General features: G+C 39.6%; 2 protein-coding genes across 5 annotated transcripts in view; one reads left to right on the top strand and one right to left on the bottom strand.

Annotated features, from left to right (window-relative positions):
- The first annotated feature begins 229 nt into the window (after positions 1–229).
- LOC119123991 (von Willebrand factor A domain-containing protein 7-like) lies at positions 230–6491 on the top strand. The gene is made up of 17 exons (XM_037253530.1): positions 230–353; positions 539–758; positions 1716–1920; positions 2164–2249; positions 2376–2469; positions 2634–2762; positions 3027–3213; positions 3303–3481; positions 4064–4176; positions 4314–4430; positions 4572–4772; positions 4848–4983; positions 5048–5200; positions 5279–5371; positions 5492–5601; positions 5732–5896; positions 6152–6491. Exons 2-17 carry the CDS (start codon positions 558–560, stop codon positions 6470–6472), a joined length of 2490 nt encoding a protein of 829 aa, XP_037109425.1. The 5' UTR covers positions 230–353; positions 539–557; the 3' UTR covers positions 6473–6491.
- An 885-nt stretch (positions 6492–7376) lies between these two features.
- LOC119123366 (cytoplasmic phosphatidylinositol transfer protein 1-like) overlaps positions 7377–17662 on the bottom strand; it is a 36356-nt gene continuing 26070 nt past the window's right edge. For 3 of the 4 annotated variants that reach the window (XM_037252417.1, XM_037252408.1, XM_037252421.1), the window contains 7 exons: positions 17228–17316; positions 15961–15968; positions 14770–14841; positions 12984–13079; positions 12517–12672; positions 12349–12412; positions 7377–11077 (listed from right to left, as the gene is read on the bottom strand). In XM_037252417.1, coding sequence (XP_037108312.1) covers positions 10719–11077; positions 12349–12412; positions 12517–12672; positions 12984–13079; positions 14770–14841; positions 15961–15968; positions 17228–17316 — 844 coding nt within the window. In that variant the 3' untranslated portion in view covers positions 7377–10718. Of the gene's footprint in view, positions 11078–11354; positions 11495–12348; positions 12413–12516; positions 12673–12983; positions 13080–14769; positions 14842–15960; positions 15969–17227; positions 17317–17662 lie in introns of all 4 variants that reach the window. The other variant, XM_037252429.1, reaches the window with a different exon arrangement.

Raw genomic sequence — 17662 nt, 5'->3', positions numbered from 1 at the left:
ACAAACATAGAATGATCTCACAGAAAACAAGAACTAAATCTCATCAAAGCCAAATCAACAAAACCACAGATCATGAGTGAGGAAGACATTTCTTTAGAATAAGCGAAATACGGCACTGTGCGCTCATCAGTGTCCAGTCAGCATGCCTTTGTTTTTATAGAAGAAAAAAAAAAATTCCCCCACTCATTGTTAAGTTTGTTATTGTTCTCCACCATTTCTGGCCATAGGCTCACACACAAAGTGAGATAGCAAAGAAAACACAGAGCACTATCTACCTACCTGGAATGTACTCATACAGCGACTGAAGCGTTCCAAGTTCTGACTGAACTAATGGACAAGTAAGACATAAAAAGGTGAGACTCTTTGTATTTAATTTGGCTATTTCAGAAATTCAGATTTTTGCTGGGGATCACATTTCATACTTAAAAGGCAGCATGCAGTGTTTCACTAAAATAATTCCAATTCCAATCGTTTCCTCTTGCCTGGTTTCATCTGTTGTAGTGATTTGAGAAAAAGACAGGTTCCTTTGTGATTTCAGTTTCTTCTCATCCATCACCATGAGCACCAAGTGGTCCCTCCTGCGGCTGCTGGCCATGGTCATCATGCTCATAGGTCTAACTCAAAGCTTCCAACCACTCTCTATACTTAACGGGAAGTCCACCTCGCACCGTGAAATCACCATAAGGGCAATTCTCCGAAAGACAGCCGAGGTCTGTCGAGACATTGCTGCTGCAGCGGGACAGGAATTCAGTCTGACTGTAAGAATGTAGGCTTGTACGTTTCTTCAATGAAGTGTTTGTCTACTTTATGTTTCTCATTGTTTGGGAGGTGATCTATGCTCCTGTACAATGCAAGGTATGAAGAAGCGCAACTTATAACAATATTTTGATTATTATTAGTGTCGTTGGTGCATTACATCGTGGGGCTGCTGAGTTTTGGGTCCTTCATGTTGTCAGTTGCTATGGTCCTTTAATTTGTCACAGTGTTGCTGGCTTTCAGTATTTAAAATTGGGTTAAAGGAAACGTCATCAGAAAGGTTTCTCCCATGATTCTTTGTTTGGCGCACTACAACAGTGGCCAACTCTTTGTTATTACTTTGTTTATGCCAGTCTTCTTCTGCCAGCCTTCTGTTGGGTAATTTTAGGGGATATTTTTTCTAGATATTTTCTGCCTTTTTAATTGTTTATTACATATTTTTTAGATTATTTCTTTTATATTTTTTATAACTTTATAATGCTCTTCACGTCACGTCATGTTCATAGTTTACTGCATCACTTACTCCTTGATGAAAGTCCCAAACAAATAAACAGCCCAAAATGTTGCAGAGTAGATTAAAGTACAACTGAAATCGTGGACATTGAATTCAGGGCTTGATTCTGTGTTTCACCACTTCAGGTCAAAACTGCTGCATCTTGATTTTTGTGTTGGTACAAGTGTCATTCAGCATGCACGGGAATTTGGCAGAATTTGCTGCATCATATGTAGATGGGTGTAATAAAATAAAGGTAGTGGAGCGATTCATAGCCTTTATATGTTGGCTTGTGGGGCGAAGGTGAAGACGTAACATTGAACAAAATTATGAACATTATGAATGGTAAATCCTTACACTAATGCCGTGGCCCATTGTCAAGATGTCCCCTGCCTTAGCTCAACCTCAGTTTTGAGTCACCAAAACTCCCAAATGCAATTCTAACCATCAATTCCTTTCCCTTCAGATTGATGACAGTCTAACAGCGGAACGAGTGCACAAGGAATGCTCCTCCTCAACAAACTCCTCAATCCTGTCAAGTATCTTTTTTTCTGCTTCCATTGTATCGATTTACTTGAACAATGCAAATGTGGATTTAGCGTATGCACTCAGTGGCGAGCATCATTTTGATAACGAGGCCTTCCAGAAAGGACGAGACTTGATCACACAAGGTACAGGATTCCTTGTTTTCTCTTCAGTTCACTGTGTTGTGTGTCTTTTTGTGTACTGTATATCATATGATTTTTTTTACGGGCTTATGGGGGCAATACTAGGGCCTCATTGAACTCTGCCTGACAACAAGTGACATCATCAGTTCTGTTGATCTTAAAAAAAATTATTTGATTTGGGTTTGTTCCATGTTATTTAGTCAGATACCACTACTAATTGTCTTCCGGTTGAATTATTCTGATTAGGTATGTCTGCTGTGAAGGCTAGCATCAAACAGGCAAATTTTATCGCAGGCCGTAAAACACTTGGACAACTATGTCACACTCTGCAGGTGATTTCAAAGATGATTGATCTTATTGACATTGGTTAAATATACATAGTGTTGAAATTTTGAAGATGAAATGAAACCAATAAGTATTGTATGGCCTGAGTAAGTTGTGATATTGTTTATTCCTAGGACTTCTATAGCCACAGCAACTGGGTAGAACTGGGGAACACGGATCCTTACAATGCTCTAATCAAACCTGACCAACCTTTTGAGAATCTGGCAGGTAGGTTGCCAGATTTATTCACAACATGGCATTTGTTTCACAAACAGGATTTTACTTGGAATGCATGTTAGGTACATGTGAAATTTCCCCAAATTAGTTTTAAAAACTTAATTGGGAATGTCTAAGATGTGATTATGCTGATCATTGTCATACATTGAGTGCAGGGCCAGATGAGCCCACGTGTAGAAACTGTGCAGGAGAGAATTGTGACAACAACCTTTTGCCTAATGTGCTGAAAAAGAGGCTACTCACCTCTGGCTACTTCAGTGTCTTCTTCTCGAAAAAGCCAAAAGGTAACTCATATTGTCTTATGACAATATTTCATCTGAACTTTGAAGGGGCTAAAATTGGGTTGGGTTGGACTGACACTGAAATGTGACTAGTAACGTCATGAACGATAAACCATTTCGATATTCTGTCCTGAGTACCTTTGTCTATTTTGTGTCAGACGAACCACTATCGCTGGCATCGGGCATAATTAATCATCAATAATTAGCTGTGGGACTCAAATGTTATAAGATCTGGCATCGTAAGCAATCTTGAGTTTGTGTTCCAAGGCAAATGCAGCCATGGAGGTTTTTTAGACCAGACGAGCAAGCAGGAGCCAGTGGGGGGCATTAATAAGGATGACATTGGATCCAGTCATGGCTCACGTCACAGTCAAGCAGCCAATTTGGCTGTGACTGCTACTATGGATCTGCTGGAGGACATCAGACTAGCTGTAGGAGACGAGAACTTCCTTCGGTAAGGTAGAAAAAAAATTGTTGGGTCCAAGCTGACACTGATCAGGATGGAGACAAGTACTATGGGTTGTCTTCTTTGCATTCCTGCAGGCTTATGGGTCTCTCCCAGTTCTCCGTGCTGAGTTTTGTTATCGACACAACAGGCAATACGAGAGACGGCTTAGCCCAAGCTAAGACACTTATTTTAAACATTATCGACAGCAGGAGAGGAACTCTGCAGGAGCCACCAGCCTACACATTGGTTGATTTCAATGATCCAGGGATGCAGGGCGCACACACGCATTTCATTGTCATGGATTAAATACAGTGGTCCCTGGACTTGCAAGTGCGACAATTCACACATTTTGGTGTTACAAGCGATTTATTGGTTGTGTGTGTTTTTTTGCGCATATAAAATTAGAGTTTGCTTGTGTAAAAAGGAAAGGAGAGCAACTGTAGCCAATGCAGTTTCAGTCATTGTAGAGTGGGGCAAATAGTCAAAATTATAACACTTGCAAGCAGCTAAAGTGGGCCAGAACTCACATCTGGACACTCACACAAACACTGAAGAATGTCGCACACACATATGACACTCAACTTGCTCAAGGTGAACAGAATTGATTAATTTTCATGTTTTCATCATTACGATTTTAATTGGCTTTATCAAAAGCATGTAACAAAAATGGGCCTATTTGTGGGGGACTGGAACAGATGAAATAATTTTATGGGGATTATTGATTGCTATGAGGTTGGCCATGGAATGATTTAAGCTTGTAAGTCAAAGTATCACTGTAGTTTTGATTTCCTATTGGTTCAGGATGGCTGACAATCCACTAGAGTCTTATAAACGGGCATTCAATTGCTTCCGGCAGGTTTTGGACCCGTGATAGCAACAGCAGATGCAGACAGGTTCAAAGAAAAGATCAACGCCCTGATTGCCGATGGAGGAGGTGACAACCCAGAGATGAACTTGTCTAGACTGCAGGTATTTGCTCTCACGCTAATGTCCATTTCTGTTTGGAACATAATTAACTAAATGCAATGATGTAGTTTTAACCTCAAAGTACATTTCTTTTGAGATAAAATTCAGATTTTTGTCATGTTCCTTTTTTTTGCCTTAAGCTTGCCCTGACTGCGGCTCCGCCTTCATCTGAGATATTTGTCTTCACTAATACTCTAGCAAAAGATGCACACTTGAAAAACACAATTTCTGCCCTTATTGAGACCACAAAGTCAGTAGTAAGTGTTTTTCATTCTTCTTGCTCCCAAAGTGCCATCAAGGTCATGAGTTTCAAAACCTACAGGATTTTAAAAAAATGTTCATTAAATTAATAAAAACTGTATCAAATAAACTTGATGTGTTTTCTCTTGCTTTTATAGGTGACTTTCCTGCTGACAGATGTCCTACCCCATAAACGCAAAAGAAGCCTTAGGGATGTATTGCCTCGAGTTTTGAGCCAAACAGATGTTCAGCTCTACCATAACCTGGCACAAGCTTCTGGAGGTCAGGCCATTAAGGTCAGCAGGTCAGATTTTGCTCTGGCCACAAGTGTTATAAAGGACTCTTCGGACAGTGCTACGGTAATATAAGAGCAAAGGATACATTCAGAATAATATAGCACATGTACATTTAACATGTGTGAATGTCTCTTTTAGGTGATAGTTTTTCAAGGAGTGAGAAATCCCGGAAGGCCTGCTCATTTTATGTTTGATGTTGACGGCTCACTGACAAACAAAACTATCTACGTCACAGGGACCTCATCTCTCGACTTTAATCTCATCAGCCCAACAGGTATTTATAGTAAACATCAGCCATGCTGTTTGTATATGAAGAACTTGCCACTCCTCCATTGCAGGTGTATCTCAGAGCTCCAGTGAGTTAAGTGGCCCACTGGCTTCTTTGAGCATGGCAGGTAACCTACGGCGACTGAGTCTGAACAATGACACTGAAACAGGACTGTGGCGAATCTCTGTAGACTCTAATGACCCCTACTCAGTTAAGGTCACAGGTCAGTAATCAAATCTAATTTAAAGAGGCAGGTACAGTAAATTGTCTCATAAATGTGTTTTGTTAATGCTAACATCAGGTCAAAGCCCAGTTAATTTCATCTACAACCTTGTTGAAGCCAATAAAGGACTCCATGCAGACGTTTTTCTAAAGGAAGGACGTCCTCTTGCAGGTCGGATATGAATTTCATCCTCATACTCATTTCCCTTGGTCATCATCCCTCTATGGCCTCTTAATTATGTTCAGGTTATTGCAAAAAAAGGGCATTGATCTCTCCTGTGCAAAATTTCAGGTGATAATGCCACCCTGTTGGTCACAGTGACAGGAAGTGACAGTACACATGTCACAGAGGTCACACTGTGTGACACCTCAAGCCCAACAGAGGTCAACGGAACATTCCAGGCATGTTTGATCCAACAGAATTCTCATCAACCAAATCATCTAATCCATATACAGAGAAGTAGATCGTATTAGATAGATAGTGTGTAATATCTGTGATTTTTTTTTTTTTTACCTCAACCTTTCGCAACAGTCCTTAGGAGGTTCCAACTTCTTGGTGACATTTATTGAACCTCCAAGGGGTAATTTTGTTGTTCGACTGAGAGGAGAAGACAGCAGATTATCCTCAAGGTCAACTGCAAGATGGTTCCTGAGGCAGGCCTCCACTCAGATTAGAACTTCAAGCATCTATGTGACTGTGAGAAACTCCTTCAGATCTATACCAAAGAATCGCATTTACCTCACATTAGACCTTCAAAAGTCATCATAATTTAAAGTGCCTGAAGTATCGAGGGCCTCCCCAGGTCCTGAGACCGTAAAATAAGACTGGTACCAATACCTGGTATCAATTTGGTATGGGCCTTTAGTTGGTTTGGATGGATGATAGCATTCACACTAACCCTAAACCTAACCCAACAAACACTCAAAATTGCACTCTTTTCCTCTTCTCCAGGCTCAAGCCAACAGCACCAAAATAGAAGCAGGCTCTACCACCTCCATCCGTTTCAATGTCACCACTGCCAGTGGAATTGGGGCATTCATGGTCCGTGCCACCAATGACCGCGGCTATAACACCACATCACCCAACTCTGTCACCTTAGAAACGCATAGCGGAGGGAACGCCAACGGCATTGTGACCCTCACTGCTCCTGAAGGTGCAGCATCAGGAACAGAAGTGACACTTAAGATTGAGGTGGAAGACGCAGCTGCCACTGATATCAACTATGTTTTTCTTAGGTTTTCAGTTACTGATAAGGTAAGAGAAAAGCAATAAAGGTGATTTAAGAGTCTGATAAACAGTTTTTGTCTTTTTTTTTTTGAAACCTTGACATCAGTTCTTATTCCTATCAATCTGGCTACAAATGAATCAATCCCACCCTGTCGGGAAGCAAATTTAACTGCACACAACCAGTGGAAGCAAAACAAGCTTGGATGATTTTTTTTTTTTATATAAATTATATACTTTTCATTATGACCATGACACGTGAACTTTAAGAGCATGCTAAGTCACCTTCGAAAAGGAAAATTCCTACATATAAATTGGACACAAAGAAACACAGCCAATAATTTTTTACGCTTGGCCATGCTGTAATGACCTTAATGCTGGGGTGAACACAAAACGGAATGCATTCCTTTGAGTCCCGAGAACACCTCAAAGTTTGGGGCTGTTCTAAAGGGGACTGAAAACTAAATTATTAGCTTTCAAACCGCTATTTTTTTTTATCCTGACTCCCAAGTGTGTGTTTTTTTTAAACAGTTGTCTGTTGTAACCACTTCTTTTATTTTTTGTTTTAAATCTCTGTAGCACGGAGATGTATTTGAAATGTAAAGTGTATTACAAATAAATATATGGGGAAAGCTCCGTTTAAATTACCCACGTCTGGCAACAAACAAATCAGTGTGAAAATGGGTAAAAAGAATAAAATGATAGCCATAGTATTCTTTTGTTCAGACAAGTTGCAAGGTCTTACCTTAGTAGCTTTTTCTGACAGTTTCGGCAGTAATTTCCGCCTTCATCAGAGAGATGAAACTGTCAGAAAAAGCTACTAAGGTAAGACCTTGCAACTTGTCTGAACAAAAGAATACTATAGCTATCACAAATGAAGACATAACGAACACAATCCAACTAAATAAAATAATGATGTATGTACAGACCCATTTCAGTTTGTAAACAAAGATGCATCAATTAACTACTTTTTTTTTTTATTTGTCTTGCTCTGCTTAGTAAAACAATAATTACAATAAAGAACCCAACGAAATACAATAGATACAATTGTCAAAGTGGAAGAACTCAGCAACTATCAGATGAAAAATGTTTAGGGCGTACTGCACAAAGCAGAAACAGACAAGAATACACAAAGTAGTTCATTCATCTTCTACTTTTTGGGACAGGCCCCAATTGTCAATGTAAGCACAAATGAAAAGTGCACCAGAAAAAAAAAAAGTTGGTCCTTCAGAATGAATTTATCCTTCAAGTGCAACCACAAAAAAAGGGGGTGGGAGGGGGGGGGGGGGGGAAGTCATCATAAAGCGTGTTCATCTCACTAAAAAGAAACTTTTACAAACTCTACAAAAATGTGTCCTGCAGTGAAAACAAAAGGTACTATTGTATGAAGTGCACCACTATCACCAGCAGCATTACTCAATCAAAACTCAATACAAAGTATTCAACTTGAAACAACAATTCCTTCTTAGATACAAGCATATTCATGAAGCTGCCAACCATATCACGCAACAAGACCTTTCTATTTTAAGACTTTTTAGTTACAACGATGAAACATTCCTGAACAGATTCAAATGCAAGGAACTTCCTATACTAATCAATGAGAACAGCATTTACATTACTCTTTTAAACAGAGCAGACCATATTACATAGTTGGAAATTGTGTTTTTTTTTTTTTATTGTAACAGCCCATCGTAGATTAAATGTATCCCTGACAAGAGAGATGGTAATACCAGAGTTGTCTGTGTACTCCTTACAAAAAGATGATAAGACAAATACGACAATTAATGATGAACTGTACAGAATATTAAAGATTTTATGCCAAGTAAGACCACAAGAGGATGCTCATGTTATCACTACCAGGAGAGCAATAGAACACATTGCCCCATTCACAAATATAACTGGGCTGTGCAAAACGCACACCGGAAGTCAATTTCAAAAGTAACAGCTAAATGGACGGCGGAATAAAAACAAAAATTGAATAACAAGTTAGCCCTGACACATGCAGTTAAACCCACAATGACGGACAAACTGAGCTAAAACAGATTTATATGTTGTGATCTTTTAGGAGACACAAGTAAGTGGAAGAAGACTGTATAGGTAAGAAGAAAATAATGAAAATAATTCATATCCTAGAATGCAGGAATATGGAATGATTTTATTGTATAGTTGCTTAGAATGTGCTGTATTATGCTGTTAGATAGCTTGAGCCTTAAGAATGATGCAAAAACATTGTCAAAATTGTGAGAGATGTGAATTACTTTCAAAAGGAAGAAAACAATATACTTTCTTGTGTCATTTGATTTCCAGACAGATCTTCAACACATGCAAATTCAGTTCAAATGTTTCACAGGTTAGAATCATTTGGGGCATAACTGCATGTCATTTGTCTAATGATGCCTAGCTCAGCTACAACACCACGGGATGCTGTAGGCCATGCACATATGAATCTAGGAGGATTCCATACTAAAAGTAGTGCACAAACAACAGCAAAACAGTCTTTTGGGGCAAAATCCTAGCATGCCCGTTGGTAAGGCAGATGCATTCAAACAAAATAGTCCAGTTCACGAATATTGTGCTTTTTTTTTTTGTATGTTTTCCCACTAAATTCTCATGTACTTCCTGAACAGAAACCCGGTGCTGATATACGGTTTGTTAGATTACATGTGACAATGCTGTTGAGGCATGCAGAGGCACCAAGTTGAAGTAGTTTGTAGGCCTGTAGTCTTTCATGCTCACGTCTCACTTAAAATGTATTGAATATAAAATTATAGCATTGAGGCATTCATCGAATTGCATCATCAAAGGCATTCAGTCTGAAAACTGCATATACAAACATCCTTCATGTATACATAAATTAGGAACATCCCATGCAGCATATACAAGTACTTTGAACAATTGAATAATTCCCCATTACTTATGTACTGTAATATTGTGTGATGTTCATATTGTCTCGAGTTGTTGAAAAGTAGGACTTGCCACATTTTTGTAACCTTTCATAATTTTCACCAGGTAGAGAGAATATATTGACTAGTTGGGTAACATGGCAATAAAGAACAATTCTCTGCTCAATCACTCATCAGACAAAATCGATGCAGTTATGAGGCGAAAGTGTCTGCTCTGCTAACAAAGCACATACTCAAGTCAGCTTGATGCACATGCCCGCATCTTTAGATAGAGCTTCGCGGGACCCTTCCGTTCACTGTGAATATATTATGGTGTGTAAAAGCTCCTCTAGAATGCCCCCGCCCCCATTTTTAAAAGTGGTACGTTAACAGAATTTAATAAATAAAATAAAAATGTAAAAAGAAAACTTTCTTAGGGCAATGGTGCCAAGGAGCCCATCAAATAGTGCAGAGACTGAATAAAGGTGCAGATAGATTATTGTCACCAATATGGCATTTCGTGGAATTGTCTTCTAGGAAGTAGCTTGGTGTCTTGACAGATGAATAAAAACAAACATGACCTATGACTTTTTTGGGGTAACTTTTGTTAACAGTTCAGCCTTTCTGGAGGTCTATTGAGTGACACACTAGTTATGTTTGGTCAAGCTAGAGTTTCTAAAGTTAGTTTTATACAGCACTGTATGCACATGAGCCATTCAAGCATACATACTGACCACAAGTTGTGGTATGGTAACACTGTCGTGCCAAAACTGCCAGTGTACTTAATGGCTTTATTACGTATAGGCAAACATTTTATGATTGTAAACAGTCCGTGGGTTCAGCATTACAAGGAATAGGCTGTGTTGTAATATAAAAAGTGGCTGTTTGGCAACAAGTAAGTAGAGTAAGTCTACAGTGACATCTGTGAGTCGAGGAGGGGAGACCTGAGGTATGAACACTGATCTTGTAATGCTTTGTGTACTTTATGAAATACTCTAGGCCCCTAAGAACATAACCGCAGACTTTCTAATGTGAACTCGCAGTTTGTGTTGTGACTAAATACAAAGGGAAACTGGTGGCTCTGCGGCGCTAGTATAAGGCATCTATTTTTTTTTTTTTTCACCAACTAAGGAAAACAAGGGAAATGGCAAATTCAAAGAATCGCTACACAACAAAATTAAAGATGAATGCTCTGAAGCAGAAGTGAAGGTCAAACCATTCAGGGTGGCTATGATAGTATCTCAGTGTAAAGGGCGAATTGATTTGTTGTCCAAACTTTTGAAAAAACACAAAAAAAACAATCATTGTCGTGCAAACATATCTGAGAATGCCGAAAGAGTGAATATTTGGGATTCTGGGTGGGGGGGGGGGGACAGATCAAAAGTATGGGGAAGACATTCAGAAAGGTCCATCTACTGCTCTCCCATCTCAATAGGATCGGCGCTGGAGGAAGGCGATGTTGAAGATTGAAGGTGATTCAAAGAAGGAAGTGGGCCAGTAGCAGATCCCTGCTGCACACCGCTCGGAGACGGCTCGGGAAGTGTCAGGGTTTCTGGAGCTGACTTTTTGCGGGGCCTGTCCTTGGAGACCGAGAGGGAATCGGGTGCGTCGGTGCACAGTGGAGTGGAGGGGGCGCTGGCGGGACCAGTGAGGGAACAGGAGGATAGGGGGGTCTCGCTGATGGAGATCGACGGGGGGAACATCCCAATCTTCTGGTTGGTGGCCTCCTGGATTGTTCGCTCAAATTCTCTCACCTCATCCATTGTCATGTCTGGGTTGAGGAGACATTAAATGACAACAATGAGGTGTTTGGCGAAAACTACATTATTATTAAGATGAGTGAAAGAGGCACAGGACAAACGCATAGTCCTATTTTGTTGTTTTTGTATAATCTCATTGTATTTTGTGTCACCTCTTTCTAGATCTCTGAAGATGTTCTCAAGCAGAAAACAACTTTGTATGAATAAAAACAATTGGAGGTCATCAAAGGTCATCAAATATCAAAGGTTCATATTGGAGGGAAAAAAAAGAATGAAAAAGTCACATACTCTTGCTTTCTCATGGATCTGTATGGCATCCTGTGAAGATGGATTTGTTGTGGAATGCTCTGCCTGTTCATGGCAAACTTTAATGTTGGTTTTCTCATACATGTTTCTCTCGTAATTCCTGACGTCATCCCAAGTCATATCTGGAAGAAGGAGGGAGGGGGCAAATCTGGTAACTCCTCTGAAAAGGCACTCCGGTTCAGGGAGAGGGGAGAAGGTGATGAAAGTGGCGAAAATGCAAATAGTTTGAGCAGGAAGCTTAACTAGAGGAATAGCATGTAAAAGGACAATCATCCCAAGTAGAAGAGTCAGACAGAAGATTTTCAAGATGCAGACAAAGCATAAAATCCAGAGGTCCAAGATGAAAGCTGGGATGGGTTTGGCAATTCTCCATCCAAAAGAAATCCATACGTTGAGATCAACGGAAGGGAAAACAAGGTGAGCGGAGATTGCACAAGCACTGCAGACTAAAGCGTTAAGAGTCATTCCAAAAGGATGGATGCATTTAGGGAGTTGCAGGACTGGCAGTTGCACGGTTAACTTGTTGGAGTGCAGGTAAGGTGAAAGTACATGCACGATAATAAACAGTAACAGTTCTGGAAAATTCACAGTTAGAGGTTGAAATTTCAGTAAATGCCTATTCTCATACACTAGGGGAAAAAGTATTGGGACAAATACACCCAAAATAAGTATAATTTCCCCCAAATGGCATTAATTCCTTCCATACAAGATGAATTGCTCGAGGGCAATGCTGAGAATGAGCAAGTACACTATAATTTTGAAATCATCCACTTGTGTACTGGAATGCATGAGAAAATACAGATAATGTCCAGTGGGACACATTATGCTGATTCAGGGAAGAACCCATAATCAAGTGCATGTGAAGACTGGTTTTAGTATTATAGTATGATAATTCAATAATTCCAATTATTTGGTTTATATTGTGTGCATGGAATTTAAAGACTACATTGTGTAACCTGAAGAACGATTGACCCACCAATCCATTCATCCACCCAAGCAAAGGCCTGCCTATGTCCAAGCAGCAAGACATCACGAATCAACTGCAACACAGAAACAGTTGAGCTGCCTTTTTTTTTTTTCATACAGACTTCTTTGTTAGCAGAATTATTTCTGAACCAAATTCGACCAAACTTTTGTTTCTGACCTTGTGAACAAACTGTTCCACACGCGTCTGCAGACCCCACACCTCAAACTTGACTGTGACCAGTTTGTACGAGCACATGATGGGATGCTGCGTGTCCCTCCATCCTTCCTGAAGCACGCCCCGCGATGTCTTCTCTGACTTGAAGTATCGCAAGTCCTGCATTGGTGCATTATGAACACGCGCAGAAGAATAAACTTGTGTTATGACGGCAACAAAGGAGAGCCTAAAGTCGAACATAGGATTACAAAGTGTTTTAATGTTGTTTCTTATGACAATCCAACACAATGGAAATAGATTACAATGTTTTCAACTTCTATTATTTTCATTGTATGATTCAAAATGAATTTTAATTTAATATTTTTCTGGAAATCCACTCAAATTGAAAGTGTGAATAAAATTAGCTCATCAGAGACAGAAAAAGTGCTTGAAGCGATAAAGCATCATTTGCCGATAGACCCCCAGCTCACCTCTGATTCCTTATAGTAGCGGTCAGGAATGTCATCATAAGCGATGTCGACAAAACACACCTCCCTCTCCTGGTCCTTCAACTCGGAGTCAAAGATCTGGTAAAACAAACACTTTGGTTGACAAAAGGGAATATGCTGACAAAACAACTATTTGAAGGACTAAGGATGGAGTTTGTGATCATTGTGTAACACTCTACAAACCCAGTAGGGGGAACTATGCCCATGTTTTTATTTCTTCACAAGGCGCCAAGCGTTTCGATGACATTATTATACACTGATGGGTCACAACAATAAAACCGCTTAAAGATTCAGTGTAAAGCCAAGTGTCCTCTTATAAATTATTCATTCATGAGCCCTGCTCTTCATCAGTATGTTATTAGCATACCACTGCCCAATAGCCACCAAATGGCTTTCTGTAGCTATAAAACAGCTGAATAGTGTGCATGCGCGTGTGTGAGAGGGAGTAAAATCTCTCACTTAGGCTCCTCTCTGTCAATGCTGCAAATTGTAATTGTCTGGTCCCCCTGTCAGTCATGGGGCCCCGGCAACTTAAAGGTTCTGATCAGAAACAAACTACACCCAATGAGCCAAACATTTAAGGTTCCAGTCTATGAAATATACATTGGAAAGAAGACGAAACATTTGTGTCTATTTGAGTCATCACTACATTTTAGGAATAGTGTCAACATTATGGCGCTCATCATCTTAATCTTTTGAGGAACAGCATTTAATCCGTCAGTATCCCTCGAGGGGGAGATTACAGTTGACTGTTACATTTTTATACACACAAGAGATAGTAAGTCATGCAGTGGTATCTAAGTGCATGTATGACAGATGTTGGGGTGAAGGACACGTTTGTACAATGTGGTGTGTTCGTTGAAGGTTCTACGCTTTAGCCAAGGTCACTTCAGCTGGGCTTGAACATGAACCGATACCTCTAAAGCCATGGTTCTCAAATCGGGTAACTAAGCACCAAGGGTCCATGAGCTAGCTGTAGCTTGAGCTCCACAAAATAAATTGCAAGAAACAATTGTGTTAATCGTTTATTTACAGAATGAAAGGTGAAATATCACAAGAAGCTATATTTTTAAATTCACCTTTTCCTTTGATAAACTTTGCTTTCATACCACATCACAACTATGTTGAAAATGTATTTTAGGAAACCTTTTTTTCCTATGACATTTAGTGATGGTAGACATGGTGGCAGGCATCCAGTCAATGTGTCAAGCATTTGTTTTTCCTCAACTTTCATGGCTAATCGAGCTTGATATCTTTAAGAGCAGCTGTGTCGCTTCCTGTTGGGTCAGCACTTTGTCACCATGACGGATGTGGAAAATGTTCTTTCTATACTGTTTTTATCTTAGCCTTCCAGGGTGTCAATGACAATGTGGTTGAGCACTGCTGGCATAAAGGGGGTGATATGTGACATGCATGCTTGAATAGGGATGAACAGATGGCAACTTGGGGTGTTTAAGAACTGAAGACAAAAACATGCGGGTATGTCAACGACGGTTGAGAGAATTTTATAAAATAATATTTTAGTTTTTTATCCCCAGAAAATAAACTAAATTAATAACAAATATTACAGTTATAAATAATTCAATTTTAGAGATACAATTGCATGACCATACAATTAAAAAGATGGTGAGCAGGCCAACAAGTTGAGCAATTTCTTTGGCAGCCTCAAATCTTATGCAAAGTGATCTTCAATATTCCAAATGGCTCATGCCGTGCCAAATCTTTGACAATCTCATTGTTCTCTACTTTAATTTCAGAGTGCACTTACGTTATCATTGCTACCTTTGTTGTCCTCGTATTTCGTCTCTATGTGAATGGAGAACTTGGGAAGGAATGAGCACTGAAAAAAAAAAAAAGAGCAACACATACTTTATTTCAGCATGTGCAAGTCAGCTTATTTTTTTCTCTGCTCTATAATTCACATTGATGTATTACAATTCAACTCCAGTTTATGAATCGCAACATAAAAGTGACTCGTAAGCTAAATGCTGCTTTGAAACTTCATTGGAGTGGTGAGAAGAAATGCTGCCAAAGATGCTGTAATCTTAAACTTGATAGCATTTAGGCACAGAGCCACTTGACAAAGTGAATTCAGCCTTCACGTGTCAACACTGACACATGTATGGCAAATTCCTCCCACACTAAAAGAAATATCAAGCATTCTGTCACTGCCTTGTCATCGCCTTCTTTTCCATCCCATTAAAGTGTGGCTCGTGATGTTGACATTTATTATCTACATAATATACATCCAGAAGCAAAGTGCAGACCAAAATTATACAGTGAATCTTCAACACTAAATTCATCACAGGTCACGTGTCACATTGTCAGTGTCATTATTGCAACTATGCATCATATTATTTTTTAGGGTACCGTATTTTCCGCACTATAAGGCGCATCTAAAAACCTCCAATTTTCTCAAAAACCGACAGTGCGCCTTATAATCCGGTGCGCCTTATATATGGACCAATATTGAGCCACTACGGCAGGCGTGTCCAAATATATAGACTTATATATGGACAAAGTTTTAAAATGGGCCATTCACTGAAGGTGCCCCTTATAATCCGGTGCGCCTTATATATGGACAAAGTTTTAAAATGGGCCATTCATTGAAGGTGCGCCTTATAATCCGGTGCGCCTTATAGTGCGGAAAATACGGTAAATTCTTTTTTTCCCAGCATGGAATCACTGCAAAGTAATTTTATTGTGTTTAGAAACTAATGAGTCAATCTTCTCAAAGGACAACCGTACTGTATGCACCTAAAATAGCACCATTGCTACGATTGTTGGTTGTGTAGCGGAAAAAATATAAGATTTGATTTGAACATATGTAGTTGTTGTGTTTAGTTTCAAATGTGCCTAAGAACAAGCTGAAAAAATATTACCTAACAAGCTCTCTCGCTTATCTTCAAGATGCAATTTGATATACTGTATGTCCACAAATGGTAGGAAATATACTTACTGTGTATTCTACAGGGTGAAGGATACACAACCAACCATCCATGTCATGTCAGGAAAAGCACAAAAACAAAATTAATTGCTGTCAACTTCTTAAATAGCTTAAAATATGAACACATTTATATAATAACACTGATGAATGAACAACCGAATACATTCTCATGTTGGGAACATGTTGATGTTTTCACTCTGCTGGCCAAGTGAGGAAGAGAGGCTGCACAAGTGTGACTTACGGTGAGATGGCTGAGTCACCATCAATCGAGTCGTTAAATGTCAGCATGCCAAGCAGCGTGCACTGTCTGTTCTACAGCTTTTCTCTTAAGGGGCATCAAATATCCTTGTGTGCAGGTACTTGGGTTGGCAGCACGTAGCTTTATAGTAGCACTGTATAAGTTGTGCGTCATGATAAACGCTTAATAAAGTCAACAAGGAGGTTTTGTTTCGATTGGTGTGGGTTTGTCTAGTGGAGTTTAAATGTGCTTGCATGGGATATCCCCAGGTAGGCCTGATTCCTCCCACATTTTCAAAACATGCATCTTAGCTTGACTAATTGCAATGAGAGTACAAATGGTTGTTTCTCTATATGTGCCAGTTTCTGGTGTGCCCCGTTTCTCGCCCTCATGGCCGAATTGACTCATCACTGAACAGAAAAACTCTTTTGGGGGTGTGAGGGCCAACTTCACTTATTGTTTGCAGTCATAGTTTGAATAAACTGCAACTAAGATGTAGTTGGAGCTGAGTTTTGCACTTTTCCCACATGTCCCTTCATGTACCGTATTTTCTGGACTATAAGGCGCACCTAAAATCCTAAAATTTTCTCAAAAGCCGAAAGTGCGCCTTATAGTCTGGTGCGCCTTATATATGGACCAAATTCCTAAATTTAAACTGGCCCGAAGCATTGTGTCATGAAATCAATCATAAGTGGCCCGCTGAAGACTATGAATCATGAATCAAAAAGACTATGGATCATTACTTTGCGATTATAAAGTAATTTGTTGCATCTGAAGTTGAAATAAAAAAGATAAAATGGAGAATGATTTGATTTGGATTAAAAATCTGACATGATGCATTAATGGTGCGCCTTATAGTCCGGTGCGACTTATATAAGGACAACGTTTTAAAATGGGCCATTCATTGAAGGTGCACCTGATAGTCCGGTGCGCCTTATAGTCCGGAAAATACGGTAAGCAGAAACCTAAGGTTGCATTAAGTCACCTTCAATACAATAAAAGTCAAATTACAGTTGATGCTAATGGCTGTAACGTGCTAACCTGTGACTGTATAAGGGTAATAGTTCCACGCCTTCTCGGTCACGTAGAAGATTTTAGGAACGACTGCCCGAGCCCAGCTGGGAAGTTTACTGCAGAGACAGAAAACGATGAGGTGCTTGCTGAAACAGGCTCAAATGGATTCTGTAATCAAAGAAGTCATCTTGTTCTACTTGCTCACAGCACAGATTAGTGGAAGCAAAAAAGAAGTGTGACTTCCGAAAATGCTATATTCTCCACAGTCTTCTCTGCACAGTGTTTAGGGTCTTCCAAAAACATCATGCAAAAAAATGAACGGCAATATTATCAAGTGTAATTATGTAGCGTGAATACACTGAAGAGATATTTTTAAATACACTCAAGATTTCTTAAATAGTTCAATGTCAGATTAGATCAATGTTGAAATCCAGATCTCAAGTGGGCTACACAATGAACATA

The sequence above is a fragment of the Syngnathus acus genome, chromosome 1 (assembly GCF_901709675.1).
Source record: "Syngnathus acus chromosome 1, fSynAcu1.2, whole genome shotgun sequence".
NCBI classification, from domain to species: Eukaryota; Metazoa; Chordata; class Actinopteri; order Syngnathiformes; family Syngnathidae; genus Syngnathus; species Syngnathus acus.
The sequence above is the reverse complement of the archived record's forward strand: the minus strand, read 5'-3'. Positions and strand labels throughout refer to the sequence as shown.